The sequence below is a fragment of the Drosophila melanogaster genome, chromosome X, assembly GCF_000001215.4.
Source record: "Drosophila melanogaster chromosome X".
Taxonomy (NCBI): Eukaryota; Metazoa; Arthropoda; class Insecta; order Diptera; family Drosophilidae; genus Drosophila; species Drosophila melanogaster.
This window is the reverse complement of record NC_004354.4, coordinates 16,117,422-16,134,863: the sequence shown is the minus strand read 5'-3', so window position 1 is coordinate 16,134,863 and position 17,442 is coordinate 16,117,422. Positions and strand designations below refer to the sequence as shown.

At 42.8% G+C, this 17,442-nt stretch overlaps 1 protein-coding gene across 4 annotated transcripts in view; it reads left to right on the top strand.

Moving 5' to 3' along the window:
- Positions 1 to 16,797, top strand: part of disco-r (disco-related) — a 30,911-nt gene extending 14,114 nt beyond the window's left edge. Inside the window, exons 2-4 of one of the 4 annotated variants that reach the window (NM_001272670.2) lie at positions 5,849 to 5,970; positions 11,554 to 13,595; positions 13,804 to 16,797. In NM_001272670.2, the coding sequence (NP_001259599.1) occupies positions 11,670 to 13,595; positions 13,804 to 15,813 (3,936 nt within the window). In that variant the 5' untranslated portion in view covers positions 5,849 to 5,970; positions 11,554 to 11,669 and the 3' untranslated portion in view covers positions 15,814 to 16,797. Of the gene's footprint in view, positions 1 to 5,848; positions 5,971 to 10,531; positions 10,702 to 11,553; positions 13,596 to 13,803 lie in introns of those variants that run through there. The other 3 variants (NM_167487.3, NM_001272671.1, NM_001272669.1) reach the window with 3 other exon arrangements.
- Positions 16,798 to 17,442: the final 645 nt, after the last annotated feature.

Below are 17,442 nucleotides of genomic sequence, written 5' to 3'. Positions count from 1 at the left end.
AGGTCTACCCGCGCCGAATGGAGAGAATGAATTGGAAAGGTTTGGTCATGGACTGAGGGATATTCCCGCTGTTTTCGGTTCACAGCCCTCCTGTTCCTGTTCACATTATATGACCATTCTTGGCGATGACGGTGGCGTCTTCACTTCCAGGCCGGTGGATCTATCCCATTGTGGAAAACATGGTCGGTGATACTTTTACGAGCGAATATTACCCGAATATGACGATCGCAGATACCCATTGCCATGGCCATATGGCAATTTGTTGCCATCTTATATTCACATCCAATTGCCGGACACTGCAGGGCTTTTCGTTTTGATACTGCCGCTAGTGGCTGGTTGCCACGATCTTTAGTCCGATAAAAGAGCTTTCCTCTCTATCTCAACTCAAGGTGCATCCATTCTCGATCAGCAGCTGCTCGCTAGGAAACCTTTCAGCTGCCATTCGCTTGGGCAGGAGCCAATCACTCCTAGCCCGGATATTTCCTTCTAGCCATCTTTATATGCAAATCTATAAACTGTTTCTCGAATTCAAGAGTCGTACATTAAACGAGAATCCGTTGCTTTGACGTTATGTGAAAATCAACTTGTGAGAATCAATAAATGTAAATGGCCAAGAGATATTTTCTGTCAATTAGCGATTGTTAATCGAAAAATACAGATTTTAAATTGTCCATATATGTAGGTTTTTTTCCAGTTTTAAAACTCTATTAAATGTGCTATGTCCTACATGTACAAGTTGTTTGGTGTTCAGTGTAGTGTTTTTTTCATTTAAAAGCAATTCTGTTAGCCTTAATTGCAACTCTTTTATTTTTCCTGTCATTTGAATACAAATTCTTGAGAAAATGAGTGTATGTAACAGTAGTAAGCTATCAATCTTCAAAAGTCCACATAAACTTCAAGCAAAGCGATAAAAAAATTTACGATTGATAAAGTTCAAGTACTCAGTCGTGAATTTAAGCATTACATTTAACTAAATTCCACAGTGTCTAGTGTACAAAACAACACCTCACCACAAAAAAAAAAACAAAAAAAAAACGATGGATGGATGGCGTTTCTTCAGTTACACCTGCTGCCGAATGTGGTTCTTAATCAAATCGACTTCGGTTACATTGCGAGCGAGTTAGTAATAATATCGATATCAGATGAAGAAGTCGAAACTGAAACTGAAACGCAAAGGACAACAGGACACAGGACACACGGTGTAAGATGAATGCCACAACGCACGGTAGAGACGAGAAATAACATAAACACAAGAGACAGACCAGACAGAAACAAGGAGAACATGCCCCCTAAAGTATGAAATTCGCATAATTTTCGAGACCGATCTCAGTGGCATGACAGAGCCAGATAATCATTTAATGCCCTCCGAGCGGAACGCCCCTGGATGAAAACTGGTACGAGAGCTAATAACGTTGCGCAGCGATCCACCGATCCAGCGATCCAGCGATCCAGCCACGAGTGTGTCCAGCGGATCCAGCTTCGGATCGAAAAATGGGAACTCTGGGCAATGAGGATTGGGATTCGGAATGGGAATGCGACTGGGGACTGGATGATTGGGGGACTGAGTAGCGAGGATTGAGGACTGAGAACTGAGATGTGTGGTAACTGGGAACTGGGCCTTTTCACTCCACTCGACTTGACGCTACCCTTGACTTTTTCGGCTTGTGTGTGTGTTTTTTTTTTTTTTTTTTTTTTTTTTTTTTTTTTTTTTTGCCTTCTTGCCGACGTCGTCTGCCGCCCATTTTTATTTACCTTATTCGCTGGCGTTTTTCCTTATTTTTTTTTTTCTCGTTTTTATTTCAGCTTTTTCGGATTGACAGCTCTCGAGTGACTCTCGCAAGTGTTTTTGGCTTCGGGTTTGAGTTTGAGGTACGGGTTCGGGCGACACAATGCAACTTCTTCCTCACCTGCAGCATTATAAAAGCACCACCGTATGATGGTCATATACACATATACCATATAGCATATATAGCATACTGCATACTCCATACTCCCATACTCCCATACTCCCATACTCAAATACTCCATACTGAATACCATCCATGCCGGCTCCTTTGCGGCCTCGGTTTTGGATTGGAGGAGGCGACGAACTATTTCTCCCGTTAACATGTTCACTTCTCAAGTGTTTCCTTTTGTGAATCGCTGACTTGGCTGACTGACTGGCTGACTGACTGTCTGCCAGTATGAGGCCTGGTCGCTCGACTCCGCTCAGCTCAGCTAAACTCGGCTCTGTTCGGCTCGCCCGGCCGGCAAAACTACTGACACCGCCATGACGGCTGCCTTTCAAAAAAAAAAAAAAAACTCTGGCAGAAAAAAAGCAAACGCGCACAGGCCAATGCCAGGTCCCCAATTGCAGTCCCATTTCCAGACCCTGTCCTGGTCGCTTTTCCCCTGAACGCCTCGGGGCCAGTAGTGTTGACAAAAGAGTTAGAAGTCAGACGTAAGCTTGAAATGAAATGGTATCATTAAGTTTAATGCGATTGAACTTTTTGCTAGCAAGGATTATAAATTAAATATTCTCGCAGTCACATACAAGAGAATTATTTAAATATTACAAACTATAAGCCAATTAAAAACAAAAAACTGTTGCATATCTCAAGGCGTCTAAAAATGTCTACTGATATCCATACATTAAAAAACAGTAAACGCTTCTTCAGTTTTTAATTCAATATAAAGATATCAATATTAGTTCAATTAAAATTCATACCAGAGAAAAGCACATCTGAAAAAGATATTCAACAAATTTCCATTCAAAAAATTTACCTTACTTTAAGAGGGCATATTCTAAATATCCTGATTCTGTTCAAAAACCCGCCAGATTCGCAATTCTCCTCACATAGAATATATTATTTTGATTTATACCGTGTTGTCATTCCGCTGACAAAGTCAAGTCGTTTGCCGCCGAGCTTCTTCAGTTCGTCGGTGTTCGCTTTGGCACGGATCAACTGCTAATGGGTTCCCCGATCACTTGCAACAGCACCGGCTATATAATAATAAAACGACAGGGTGACAGGGACGGTTCACCAAAGGGTTAATGCCGAATTTCAAAAGGCCTTAATGAAAAGTTCAGCTGATTTGACGTCCCACTCGAGAAATCGCTCGCTTGGCGCATTCAAGTCAAAGTCACCATTGCCATGTCCGTCGATTCGACTGCGACTGAGACTATATATATATATATATATATACTATATACGCCATATTGTACATATACTTATACGCGAAAAGCGGAGGAGAAACGACAAAAAGTCAACCTGGTCGAACGCGAAGTCGAATCCGGGGCACGACAACACGACATCGTTTTGTACGTCACTCAAAACGTTCGTGGGCTGTCAGGGAGACAGTTCAAAAATGAAATATGTATATATACTCGTACACATTATAACAAATTCTAAAAGGAAAGACACAAGCATGCACTCGGCGAGGAAGCAATGCTAGTCAGACAGCCAGTCGAAGTCATTGATTGAGCATTGACGTTAGCGCTGCAAACAACAACCATATCAGAAAAGCGCACTCACTGTTTGATATGTCACAATGTTCGTAGGTATTTTCCAATTCCAATTTAAAAGACCCTTTTTTTTATTGTTGAGCACTGGCCAGTGGTGAATCCAACACTAGACTTAGATTCTTTGCATAATCTTTTGGTATTTTCTAGCATTTTTGTAATAGTTTGCATAAGTTGAAATCAAGTAGCAACTTAGTAAACAATTGTTAAGCTGTGCTCAAATATGAATAAGGTCTCAATCTTTTAGATTTATTGTAACGTTTTTGCTCTTAAAATAGTACTCGGTATTTTTTGGTATTATTTTTGGTATATTTATCAAGATAAATTATTATTTCTTCCTGTGTACACACATATGTATATGGAGTAGATCTGACCCGGCCGAATCGTAAACCACGTTCGATGCCTACCACCTATACCAAGCGGAATTCGAAAAGGGGGGTCCGGCTCTTGAGAGCCCGCGATGGTGACGTTGCCGTTCCTTGTGCTGAAATGCTGAAATGATGACACGATGACACGGACAGCGAAACGAACACGGACATGGGGATTCAGAGACAGACGCGAGCGCGGAGTTTCAGGGCTTTCCGTCCAGACGGAGACGAAAAGTCGCAGTTGAAGTCGAAATCCAAGTGTCATTGTCATCGTTGTACATTTTGATTTTATTATTGATTCAATTACAATGTCAACGGGACAGCAATAGTCGTGCTGGGCGGAAGGATCAAGACCGAGACGTTCCGCTCTGGTCAAGGATAAAGCCAGCAGTAGGGCTAAATAAAAAGCACCACCGGACACATGAAATATTCAGTTCATTAATCAATCAATACTTCAAGCGACCCAACTATGTGGTATTCCCTCTATATTTTTTTCTTTTTTTTTTTTTGTTCCTTTTACACAAACCTTAAATAAGCGATTGTTATGTTTGCGTGATTTTAATTTGGGCTTGCTGTTTGCCTGTGAAAAATGCAATATTTTTGAAATGGAAAGTGAAGAGGTTTTAAAGTTTTCAATCTCAAGAGAATATTTAAAAAAAAAATGGGGTCTGGAAAAAGCTAAATATATTTATATAAGTCTGGATGATGCAATGCTCTACTGTTATCAGACTTTTGTGTTATATATTTAAAGCGTATTGATTTGCCTGGTTGACATGCGCCGCTGTCACAAGTATAATACGTGTACGAAGCTGATAATTTCGCTAATAGGTTGACCCAATGTTTGCACAGTTAAAACTGTTAACTGTCCAAGACTTAAGCCCACACGATGAGTAAATAAATGGAAGTCTGGATTCTGGTAACCCGATGCACGATATACCCTGCAATTGAAAAAAAAAAGTGTAACCTGCTACGCTGTTTACGTACTTTGAGGGTATATATACATGGTGTGCACATTCATGGGCACCCGGTTTTCTCTTTACAAACACACAATGGCCATAACTGACGATAACACCTAAATGGTAATGCTAATAAGCCGTTTAAATTTGACTTCTTCTTTTTTTTTAACTTCGTAAGTGTTGTTGCTGCCGGTGCTAATGACAATAAAATGATTAGCTTGTTTAATTGGTTTTCATTTTTCGCCTTTGTGTCATACGTAGAGACATGGGCTTTATGTCAAGCACACTACATTAGAGAACACATTTTACACACATTTCCGGGTGGTTTTGTTCTGATTACGAATATGTTGTATGTTCAATTTCTGAAATTGAACTCAGTGCAGTAAATAAGTTTATGAGCAAATGTAACGTTGTAACTATTTACTTATTTAAATATAATTACGTATACGCCTAGTGGGCGTGCAACGTTATGAAATTAGTGCTAACATAACATTATTGGTATGATATGGGTTTTTGCAATATATATCAAAGGTTTTCTTTAAAGTATAAAAAAAATAAACTGCTTCAATAATTCAATTGAAAATGCATTTAATTTAAATGTATGAAAAGTGACTACATTAGTCGACTTTCGGATTATTGGGACAACTTTTGTGTGCACAATCAGTTGGCACATTTTTCGTACCTTTTTAGAAAAGACTCGGATTAAATTTTATGGTCGTTTATTATATTTTGTCATTTGATTTAAATTAACACAATTTTCGATGGACGGGCGGTGGTGTGGGGCTTGAAATGTGTACAAATAACGTTGACTTTAACATTGCGGCAATCCCGAAGAGATTTGGTTTTTGGCATCGATGTGTGAAATGTGTCGAATTGTTGATGTGTGCCCAAGAATTTGACATTTTGACGGACGTGTTGGCATAAATCATTAAAACTTGTTGTTAGATCGTGATCGGCAATGGCTAACCACCAACCACTCGTTTTTCATCGCCTTCCTCTATTTTTTTTTTTTCTTCTTTTAGATCTGCCGTGGAACTCTAAACTCCGATCTATAGCAAACCGAAGACTTATATATTTATATATAGATATAAATATATCTATATACAACGCACTTCAGGAAGTCGGTCCACGGCCACAAAAAGACGTAAGTTGCAGTATATAAGTATAGATGATATTAGCTTTCCTCGACTTCCTCATACCGGTCACTTTTAGGCCATTATTTCGACAATGTCTTGGCAGACTAATTTGTATATCTCTATCGCCCCGACAAGATGACTCCAGATTTGCTTTAGATACGGCCCAAGCACAATAGAGTCACAAAGCTATTAAAAACTGATATAAATCTCATTAAATGCGATGCTTGTAGCAGATGAACAAAGCCGCCGCCGCTTCGGTTTCAGCCTCGGTTTTTATCATCAGTTTTTAGCTTTTATTTTTTTTTATATATTTTATTTTGTTTTTTTTTTAGCCTCGATGGTTATGGCCAAAGTTTTGTGGCCCCAGCCTCAAGTCTCCTTGCCTTTCCTTTCCTTCAATCAATCGTTGATTTTGCTCCCGGCAACAAACAAGAATGGCTTTTGTGGTTTACTTGAGATCAGTTCGGCGTACTTTCGGTAGAGGCTCTTTTAAACCAAAAATGCCACGGCCAAGCCTATGAGATGGCTTGAATAGCCTGTGCCAACTTGGCTGGATGGTCCGCATTTGAAGTCGCAGTTTGGACATCATCTTGGTGACGCCCCAAAAAAAAACCCGATAAGTAAATAAACAAAAAGTTGAACACAAAAACCCAGGCAGATCACTAATGTCCCTTGAACGATAAGAGATCTGAAAATAATACTTCATTGCTGGAAAAAAACTAAATTATTTAGCAAGCATAGTTTGCTTTACGTTGAATTGCTTACTAAATTTAAGTGGAAATATAATTTTTTTTTTTCAACTTTTGTATTTAAATGAGCTTCTCAAACCTTTTATTTTTTCTTTTGTCACATTAAAGGGGGCTTGCGTCTGTCAACCCCAACCTTCTGCTAAAATTCGCTAACATAAACTGAAAATCACTGATTCTTCCACTTAAACGCTCCCCTTTCTTGAATAAAAAAGAAGACGTATAAATGCAGATGCTACACATCGAAAACCCCAATAGATCCAGTAGCCCCAACATCACACTTTCCATCCGATGATGTTGATGCGGCTTCGTGTTTGCGCTTGAGGGCTAACCGACCTATCCACTTAAAACACAGTCTAAGCCCCGGATTACGACCATTCTGGCCGACTGAATCAGATCGAGGATACGGGGAGCCAGATCCGGGGAGCATTCAGAGCGGACCCCTGCCAGGCGGCCCAAACCCAAACATCACGTCTGATCGGCAGCGACAGTCGGCCGAGGTTCCAAGTAGCGCCAGAGCATGCACCGTAAGAAATAGTGGGTAGATTCAAATGATCTTCAATCTGCATGCAAAATGCAGAAGCAACAATCGCAGCTTAGCAGTTATTTAGCAATGTGCAGTTTAGAATTCAACTGAAAATTGCATGCACTAAATAGTTGCAGTAAATTTCCTCAATAACTTCAGTTTCTATTCACATCCTATTCTTTCTGTGTAAGCGGACAGTCAGTCAAATAGATATCAATTTCATGATCCTCTTCCTGGTTTGATTTTTACAAGCACTTGCAGTTATTTATGCTAGGACAATCTATCGCTTAAAAAACCTTTTTCTGTGAGTGTAATAGTAGTAAATTTTAGTTTCTCACCTGCTCGACGAGCAACAAGTTTATGTTTATTTGCTAATCCCATAATAAATAGAAATTCTATAGGTACATTAGTAGGCTTACTATATAACAAACATAGCATGTAGTTCTGTACAAGAAATTCACTAAATAAATAGAGAGCTTCAGAAACGCCTATTTTAAGTAAACAACCAAATGTTTTGATACAATTAAAGATGAGCAGGCCAGTAATTACAACCGTTTTAAGTGTTATCACTCATAATTTGATGAAAATAAATATTTTCTCTGCACGAATGCCACATTTGTCGCCCAATCGCCAATCGCCAGTCGCAGTCCCACAATTGCGGACCACAGAATCCCTGATTTAGGTCCGGGATTCATGTTCATGTTCGTGTCCTGCCATTGAACACAGCTCGATGTTGGCGCTCGCCCTGTGAATTTTTACCGGCGAGCCAGCCCAGCGGCTTTCGTCAACGATCCCACAGGGGATTTGCATACTAACAGCTAAAAGGAAAAGCAAGAAAAACAAAAAAAAAAAAAAAAGAAAAAAACATAAAAAAAAATTAAAATAAAAACGAGAACAGAGAAGTAGTAAGTTTATGTTGGAATCACTTTGTTAAGCCCTGTTCGGCAGCAGTCGTGGCGATTCCAGAGGCGTTCATAATCAGAACTGAAGTGGTGCCATGGACTCGTATTGGGATTTCGGTCTTCGGTCGGCGGGTTTCATGGAGACTACTGGAGATCTGGACCAAAAAATACAAAATATCGAGGGGTCGAGGCGGTTGGTTGCTTTGGCTTTAACATCGGCTTTGACAGAGAAGGCAACTTGCCAAACATATCTCATGTGCGGCAAGCCGTGTTGACACTTTTAATGTGTTTCATAAATAAATTTTTACAAAATAGAGTCACGGGGAATGGGGCTGCGGCTTGGGCTCTTTTGTTGAATCTTGTGGGATCGGAGGATTGGATCTGTGAGAACGATCGGCTTGGATCGGCTTTTTCGTGTTTAATGGTTGACATTTCAACAAAAAAAAAAAAAAAAACAGAAAAACAGAAAAAAAAAATAAGAGAAAACGTTCTGTTGTTCGACTTTAACACGCATTTATGACCGCCGCTGCTTTATGACTTTGGAAATGCGTTAAGAAAATGTTCCTTATGACGGCTGCCGCCGCCGATTCTATGCGATAAGGCCAATAATAATCATGATTGGTGTCTGGAATGCCATTTTTCTTCTCCCTTTGTTCATTCCGGTGTATACGCAGAGTGAACAGATCGCAGCTCGCAGCTCGCAGCTTAGCGGCAATTTTGTTATGAGACGAAAATGAGTTTCATGTGAAATACGAAATTAAAAGGAGTTCTCATCTCGGACAGATTCTCGTCTGTCTTCTCGCCAGAGCTTCATAAATGTCGATGAAACCTTCGGATACAAAGTGCCCAACAGCATCGATCGGTGCTAACAAACATATGAATGTGATGTATTTGGATGAGCTGCAGTTTTTTTTTTTTTTCCGTCACAAATTTGGCCTATAAATCTCACTTAATCACTTTTTCGATAATCCACTTTAAAAAAAAAAACATTTAATAAATTCCAGTAGAAAGTGCTGGTAATTGAAAAATGTAACTAACTTTATTCAATGCCATGCAATGTTTAAGAATCCTTCAAAAACAATACTACTTACACGATTAAAAGGAAATAAGTGAAAAATTATGGAATTGTCAGGCAAAAACATCTGAGAGATGAATCTGTAAAATATATAGATACAATGACAAAAAGCCCAGACTATGAACCCCAATTATAGGCGCACAACAAAGCTCCAATAATTCTCGCTGCAAACTGTCACTTTTATGCAATCAGTGCCTCTGGCTAGAGCAGATGGATTCCATGGGTTCACATACACACAGCTCGCACAACATATGATGCCAATGGAGGAGAACTGGTTTGGTCAGAACGGAGAACACTCAGATTCGGAACGTGTCAAATCACAAATATATGTATGTTTGTGCGAGGGAAAATAAGTATGAGGGAAAAAATATCAAATTAAATATCAACTGAAAGCAATTAAAAGCTACCGCGTCGTGCATCTCCGGTTCTAAATGCCGGTAAAAAAAAAAAAACGTTCCCTACTCAACAGATTCGAACAGAAACGTAATCGTAATAAATGTCGTTACAACAGCAGCAGCAACAGCAACAGCAACCCGAACAGGTGGCAATTAAAAAACAATTTGTATACCATTTAAATGACTTGCCAAGATGACATATATCATGCAAAAGTTCCCCAATGCCAAATGGCACTGTCCGAAGGCAGGCGAGAAATGAAAAAAAAAAATATATATATATATAAAAAAAAAAATAATAATAGTAGCGAAAGTTTCCATAGCTGCAGTTTTTGATACACATTAAATCGTAAATTTTGTCATTTGCCATATATCATTGCATGTCGCCCGGGGGAATTTAATATTTATACCTTTTTAAGTGGGGATTTATTTGTTAAATATGAAATTCAAGAATGGGATTACAATTGCTAAACCCCTCAATTATTTAATTTTAATAAGACAAAACATTTAAAGTAACTCATTATGCAAAAAGTTCCTTGCATATTAAAATGAAAACATACGTAAAATCAGCCAAAACTGGATTCCGTTTTGTTTTGAAGAAGGATTTCAATTTGTGTTCGCATGCAGACTGAACATTCTTCTTTAATATTTAAGTATTCGTCGCAAGCAGCGGCAGGGCACTCATCACATGGGAACATCAAGAGGTCGCGCGTAATGATCGCGATCTCTCGGCCTCGATCTTCATCTTGATGTGGAAGTGGCAGTGGAGTTGAATATCACGATCACAGCCCTATCGATTTGAATTCGATTTCGGAACTCGGACTCGGGATCTATTCGGTTCGGCTCAGATTGGATCGGATCGTATCGGATCGTATCGTATCGTATTGTATCGGATCGTATCGAAGATCGCCAGTCTGGTGGAGTCTTCAGTCTGGCTCTTGTGTGGTGGTGATGCTGGTGGTGGTGGTGGTGGTGCCGGCACAGAAGAATGTGACATGGGGACTTCAAGTGGCCGTAGACGACAGCGCGAAGAGCGTCTTCTGCACACACTATCACATTGTCATGTCACGCCGGGCTCTCCACTAAACGATATTATGTGTGCGTATGTTTAGGTGTATGTATGTGTGTGTGTCTGTGTGTGTGTGTGTGTGTGTGTGTGTCTACAAGTGTCCCTCTGTGCCGCTGCCATCCGACCGGCACTTCAGCTCCCCCTCGCCATCACTCCTTCTAGAGACGTGAAGTGACCACTCAGAATTTGTCACATCATTATTCTTATTTTTATTTTCAATAATCATCTGTACTCGTGTATGCACGGTGTGGCTGCTTGTGGATGATGTGTGGTGTCTGGGAGGTCCGATTGTATGATGGCATGATGGCTTGATGGCATGATGGTCCGCGGTCCGCGGTCCATCGAGTTGTGGCCACTTCGTTAGGCGGTTTCGGTGGAAACTCCTTGACAATGTTTGAGATGGTGGAAGATATGTGGCTTTTGAGGCGCTCAGACACGCTGCTCCACAGATCGCTTAAATGCCACACACACTTGGTCACCACAAGCTTGGGCGAAATTAATTCAAATTATAATACCGCAGTTACTGACAGCGTACAAATATACACAAATTGTGAAGAGAGACTTTTATGCAGACGATAAACTATTGCTGGCAGCAAATAAGAATACAAATGTGACATTAAATAAATAAATAATGAAAAAGGTGACTTAAGTGCCAGGCAGTAAAAAAAGAGACATATTATTAGGCAAATACGTTTTTCTACAATGAAACGAAACGCTTTTACGGTCAAGAATTTGTTTTTGCTCGCTTTTTATTGTGTCTTTTCGTATGAACTTTAAACATTTTTCAAAGTTTTTGACCATTTACGAAATCCATTCTCTATTTAACTATTACTACTATTGTAATATTAAATAAAACAGTTTTTATTTTTCTCTTCTTGCAGCCAATCAACTGAAGTCCATAGCACAGCACTCAACACTTGGAAACCTAAATGCCGCATCTAGTCTAATGTTTGGTCAAAAGTCTACAGATTAATTGTTGTTCCTAAGCCGCCGCTTGATGAATATTGGCCACGAGAAGCATCCGCCGCACTTTCATCCGCATCCGCAACCGCATCCGCATCCTCGCGCCGCCGCTGCCTCTGAAGTTCATCGTTTAGCCGCCGGCGGTTCGGTTAGTCCGCCACCGCCACCGTCGACGTCGTCATCGTTGTTGTACCACCTGCCCGCCAACACCAACGCCGCCACCGCCGCCACCGTCGCCACTGTATCCGCCTCCTATCGCCATCCACTGCAAGGTCATGAGAGACAACAGAACCAGCATCACCACCCCTACCAGCATCAGCACCACCACCACTACCATCAGCACCACCCACATTTGCCAACCGGTGGAGGGAACGTGCACCTGAGCCGCGAATCATCACCCGCTTCAATGGTGATGACCCCCAGCCGCCGCAGTTCGCCGCCCCTGCCGCCGCTGCCCTTGACGACGCATCCCATCCATCCGCACTCGCATTCGCATTCGCATCCGCATCCACATCCGCATCCGCTGCCCCTGGCGCTACCGTTGCGCCATCCACTCGCCCTGAATGCAAACGCCGGCGGTCACCAGTCGCCGTCCCGCTCCTCCGGCAGCGTCCAGCAGACATCGTCGCACGCACAATCGTCGGCGCAATCGATGAGCGTTCACTTCTCGCAGCTGGCCCATGCCCAGCTGCATTTGCAGAATCAATTGCAACAGAAGCTATCGGCGGCGGCTAGTAGGAATAATAATAATAATAATAATAATAACAATAACAATAGTAGTAGCACCGGATCGGGCACTGGAACGGGCAACAGTACGCCCACGCACGATCCGAATCCCATGAATCCGCTGAGTGATTTGCAGAACATGCAACCGTTTGACTTTCGGAAAATCAGCTCGGCAGCGGCGCTGGGTGCCTTCGGTGGTCCCTTGCCGTTGCCGCAAAGTCCCACGGAATTCGGACAACACCATCATCACAGTCAGCAGCAGCAGCATCAGCACCACCTGCATCGGAACCAGTTCTTCAATGCAATGGCCATGGCCTATCACCTGCCACCGCCACCGCCTCCACCGCCGCCCGATTCTAGATCCCCACCATCGCCGCCACCAGGTGTTGGCCAGTATCAACATCAGGCGGGTTCTGGTTCGGGCTCCGGATCGGGATCGGGTTCGGGCTCAAGTTCGGGTGCAGGATCCGTTGATGATTCCGCTGGTAAGCAGCAACGGAATAGCGATAAGGTATCCGCTTCCGGATCATGTTCAAGTTCGCAGCGTATGACCCGCCTGGCCTTATCCTCCAATATGCGATCGAGCCGGAAGACGCCACACTCACCGGGCGGAGGAGGTGCGGGCGGAAATGGCGGATCCGTTGGCGGCGGCGGTGGCAAGCGGCAATGGGGCTCGATGCCCGCCAATTTGGGCACCCAGTTCATCAATCCGGTGACGGGCAAAAAGCGAGTGCAGTGCAATGTCTGTCTGAAGACCTTTTGCGACAAGGGTGCTCTAAAGATTCACTTTTCGGCGGTGCATCTCAGGGAGATGCACAAGTGCACGGTGGATGGATGCAGCATGATGTTTAGCTCGAGGCGATCGAGGAATCGCCATAGCGCCAATCCGAATCCAAAGCTCCATTCGCCGCATCTGCGACGCAAGATCTCGCCGCACGATGGACGCAGTGCGCAACCGCATCCGCTTTTGCTTCAGGCGCCCAATGGTCTCATGGCGGGACTGGCACCATTCGGCAGCTTTCCGCTGCTGACGCCGCCACCGGATTTGCGGCATCATGCGATGGGTGGTTCGGGCGCGGGATCAGGAGCGGGAGTCGGTGCTCTGGAGTTGAAACACGGACAGGATTATCTGCAGAGATCGTATTTGGATGCGGGACGATTCGAGGGACAGCGACGTAAACTGGCGATGGAGAACGAGCACACTGAAGATGAGGACGACGACGAGATACTGGAGGTAGGTTAAATAGCCTGTATATATTCATACATATGTATACGTTGGAAAACTCTCTCAAAATATTACTCATCCGACATGTTGTCCATATATATGATAAAACATAGTACATGCATATTCTTAATATTTTAAAGCTTGGTTGTTTGCTTTTTAACTTTGTTTATAGTTTGCAACATATTATTCAATAACATTTTCCGTTGCTCTTCCGCAGGTTGGCATCCACATGGCCGGCGACGATGATGACGACGAGGCTGACGGCGATGAGGACGAAGATGACGATGATCCCGATGGCATCGTTGTGGTTGGCGATGAGATTGATAGCATGCCGCTGGACCACGAAAACGATAACGATAATGAGAATGAGAACGATGAGAGCGACGAGCGCTCCACATCGGCGGTATCCAGCCTGAGTCAAACCAAAGAGCAATCCAGTCCGGGCAAGGTTGTCCAGTCCGGCCTTGAGGAGTGCCACACATATGCCCATGCCCACGCCCACGCCCTCACGCACGGTCACGCCCACTCGCTTGGGCACGCCCATGCCCTCGCCCAAATGGCGGCCAATAAACGGAAACGCAAGAGCCAGAATCCAGTCCGATGTCCTGTGCAATCGGATGAGAATTCGGGCGAGAATTCAATCGACTACGATGTGGCCGCCGATCTGTCCATTAAGAAGGTGCGTCTGCCCGCGCAGGCCGCCGCATCCGCCAAAGAATCGGAGGTGGGTGAGTCCACCAAGTCGATACCATCGCCACCCCTCACGCCCTACGGTGATCTCAGGCCGGTGGGTCTATGCATTAAGACGGAACAGGATCACGAGCAGGAACTGGATCAGGAGCAGGGTCAAGAACGTAAGCGGGAACAGGAGCAGGAACCTGAACCAGATCCTGTAGCTACGGCATCCAAATCAGAAATGAAACTGGAGGAGCAGGAAACGAGGCCAGCTGACAAGGAGGACGACAACGAGGAAGATGAACAGGTATCGCCGCCGGTGGTCACCACACTAGATCTATCACGGGCAGCGGCTGCCATCAAATTGGAGCCACTGGAGGAGATTAACTACGAAGCGGATGAGAATCGCTATGTGCGCATCAAGCAGGAGCTAATGGGTGGCGATGAGTCCTTGGCGGAGGAGTCCAGCGACAAGACTGCCAATCACAATAATAATAATAACAATAATAATAATATTAACATTAACAATAGTGTGCGCCTCGAAAGTGACAATGGATTGGAGGCGAGCGAGCTCGAGGAGCGCGAACCGGAGCCGGAAACTGAAATAGAACCCGAACACGAACACGAACACGAACCGGAACCGGAAACGGAGGTAGAGGTGCCCGAGGTGCCAATCGATAAGGAGAACCCCCTAAAGTGCACCGCCTGCGGTGAGATATTCCAAAATCACTTTCATCTCAAGACGCACCACCAGAGCGTCCACCTCAAGCTGCACCACAAGTGCAATATAGATGGCTGCAATGCGGCATTTCCCTCGAAACGCAGCCGCGATCGTCACAGTTCGAATCTCAATTTGCATCGCAAACTGTTGTCGACCAGCGATGATCATGGTTTACTCCATGCACCCGTAATGCCCGCAACGGATCCGCTCCTGGAGCTAATGAGTCTCAATTTGAATAACAACAAGAGCGGCTTCCATCACTCGGCGATGGTGGGCTCATCGGCAGGCGGTGCTGGTGGTGTAAATCCGGCGGCGGTTGGCAGCATACAGGCGGAGATTCTGGCCCGCATTTGTGCCGGTGCCCATGCCCATGGACTGAATGTACCGCTCTGTTTCGAGGCTTTGCAGCATCGTTTCGCCGTTGGACATGGCCACGCTGGTTATCCACTGATCGCCGGCGATGGCTCGCCACCAAGTCCCCGCCTATTTTTGAATCACGGTGGCGGCGCGAGTCCGCTTCTGTTTGCCGGACTGCCGCGCATGCCGAGATTCCCCCAACTGACGCCCCATATGCTGGCCGCCAGTGCTGGCAATACAGCTGCTGCCGCCGCCGCCGCCGCTGCTGCCGCCGCCGGAATGGGCGGACTAAGTCCCTTTTGTCGACGCACCTCCTCCGATTCAAATTCACAGCACTCGATAACGCCACCGCCGAAGAGATCCCGATCGCAGTCCAGATCACCGGATCATTGTGTACATCCGGCGCATGCCGGTGATACCACGGGCATTACCGAAGATTCGGGCCAGCGGCAAAGTCCCGATCGCATATCATGACCATGTACCTCGTATTATGCCAAGGCGTTGGCATTTTATCACTAAGAGTCCCCCATGTCATGCGGTGCACACACTTTGGAAGTCAGATATGCGAGATATACGGTCTTGATCTATATATCTGCATATATATATATATATATATACATATATATGGAAAATGCATTGCTCATGCTCACATCGAGGATCGAAGATCGTCTGCCGCTCATAAATACGAAAATACTTTCACTTAGGCTAATGCTAAAATAAAAATATTTAGATGGATCAACTAGCATTTTTTTTTTTCTATACATAAATATACATACTATATATATATATATATATATATATACATATATATAGTTATTTATACTATATATATATGAGTCCCTTTTTTTTTTTAAATTGTACTTATGAAAACTGATGTTTTATGTACAAGTACGTCGTGTTGTAGAGAATTTATAAATGGCAAAGAAATAACAAGTACTAAATAAATAAATAACGATACATATTGTTAGTGATACTCGATTATGTAAGTTAAGTAGCCTCTAAGCAGCGCCTACTGGTATCGTGAGTAACGTTTTTTTTTTTTTTTTTTTAATTGTAACTGAAATATTAAGTGTGTTGTATATGATATGACGGAATGGCAATGGAAATGCAAATGCAAATGCAAATAATATGAGTCAACCAACGACGAAACGCTTGATATGAGGAAACGAACAAAATTTGATTACAGATTGCCGTTTACCGAACTGGGTTAGGATCACTCATTGAAAGTCCTCAAGATCCAAAAAAAAAAAAATCGAAAATAATAAACAAAAAAAAAAAAGTTAAAAAAATATGAACCGTTTTGTTGTTTTTTTATTACAAACAAATCCTAAAGTAATTATGTAGTCGGTTAGTTAGTTCTGAAACAGTAACCAGACAAATACCTTCAACTCATATTTAAGCTATATATGTTTGCAATAAAATATCTGAAAAATTCTTAAATCTCTGTTTGTGTTTGGGTATCGGAACTACAATATGATGGAACTATTATCAGATTATCGGATTTTTCGTTGAGTGTAGAGCGGAACACAATACCTACTTCTCCAGTTCGCAAGTCATCTACTCATCTAAAGATGCAATGGGAAATTATTTATATAACTCGAATTCCTCTAGCACTGATGTCGGAATCTAATGGACATTTTCTGAAATGTTCTAAGTTTATTTCTATTGATTTAGTTACTAACTGAAACTAAGGTATGCTCTTGATTTCATATTGAAAATAAAAGAAAATGAAGATGAACTTTTCTGATACATTCTAGTTTTGCATAATTTTTAAATCAGAATTTTTCGATTATTTTCATTGCAAGTTTTCCGTTGTTCTATGCATAGTTTATATAGATTAATGTTACTCTGGCATTGCTTTATTATCTAAACATATATATAAAGTTATACATATATGTAGCATTTAAATAATGTAATGTGCAGTCAAGCCATAAATTTGGCACATAAACGAATTGCACAGGAAAAATGGCAAATTCGCCTGAACTTGAGCGCTTTGTAACGATAGTTTTGCGGAAGAAGAATTGCAAATTGTTGATAACAATTAGGATTGCAGATAGCTAAAATGCATGAAGGTGGAAGTTTGCTGTTTTTTTTTTTTTTTTC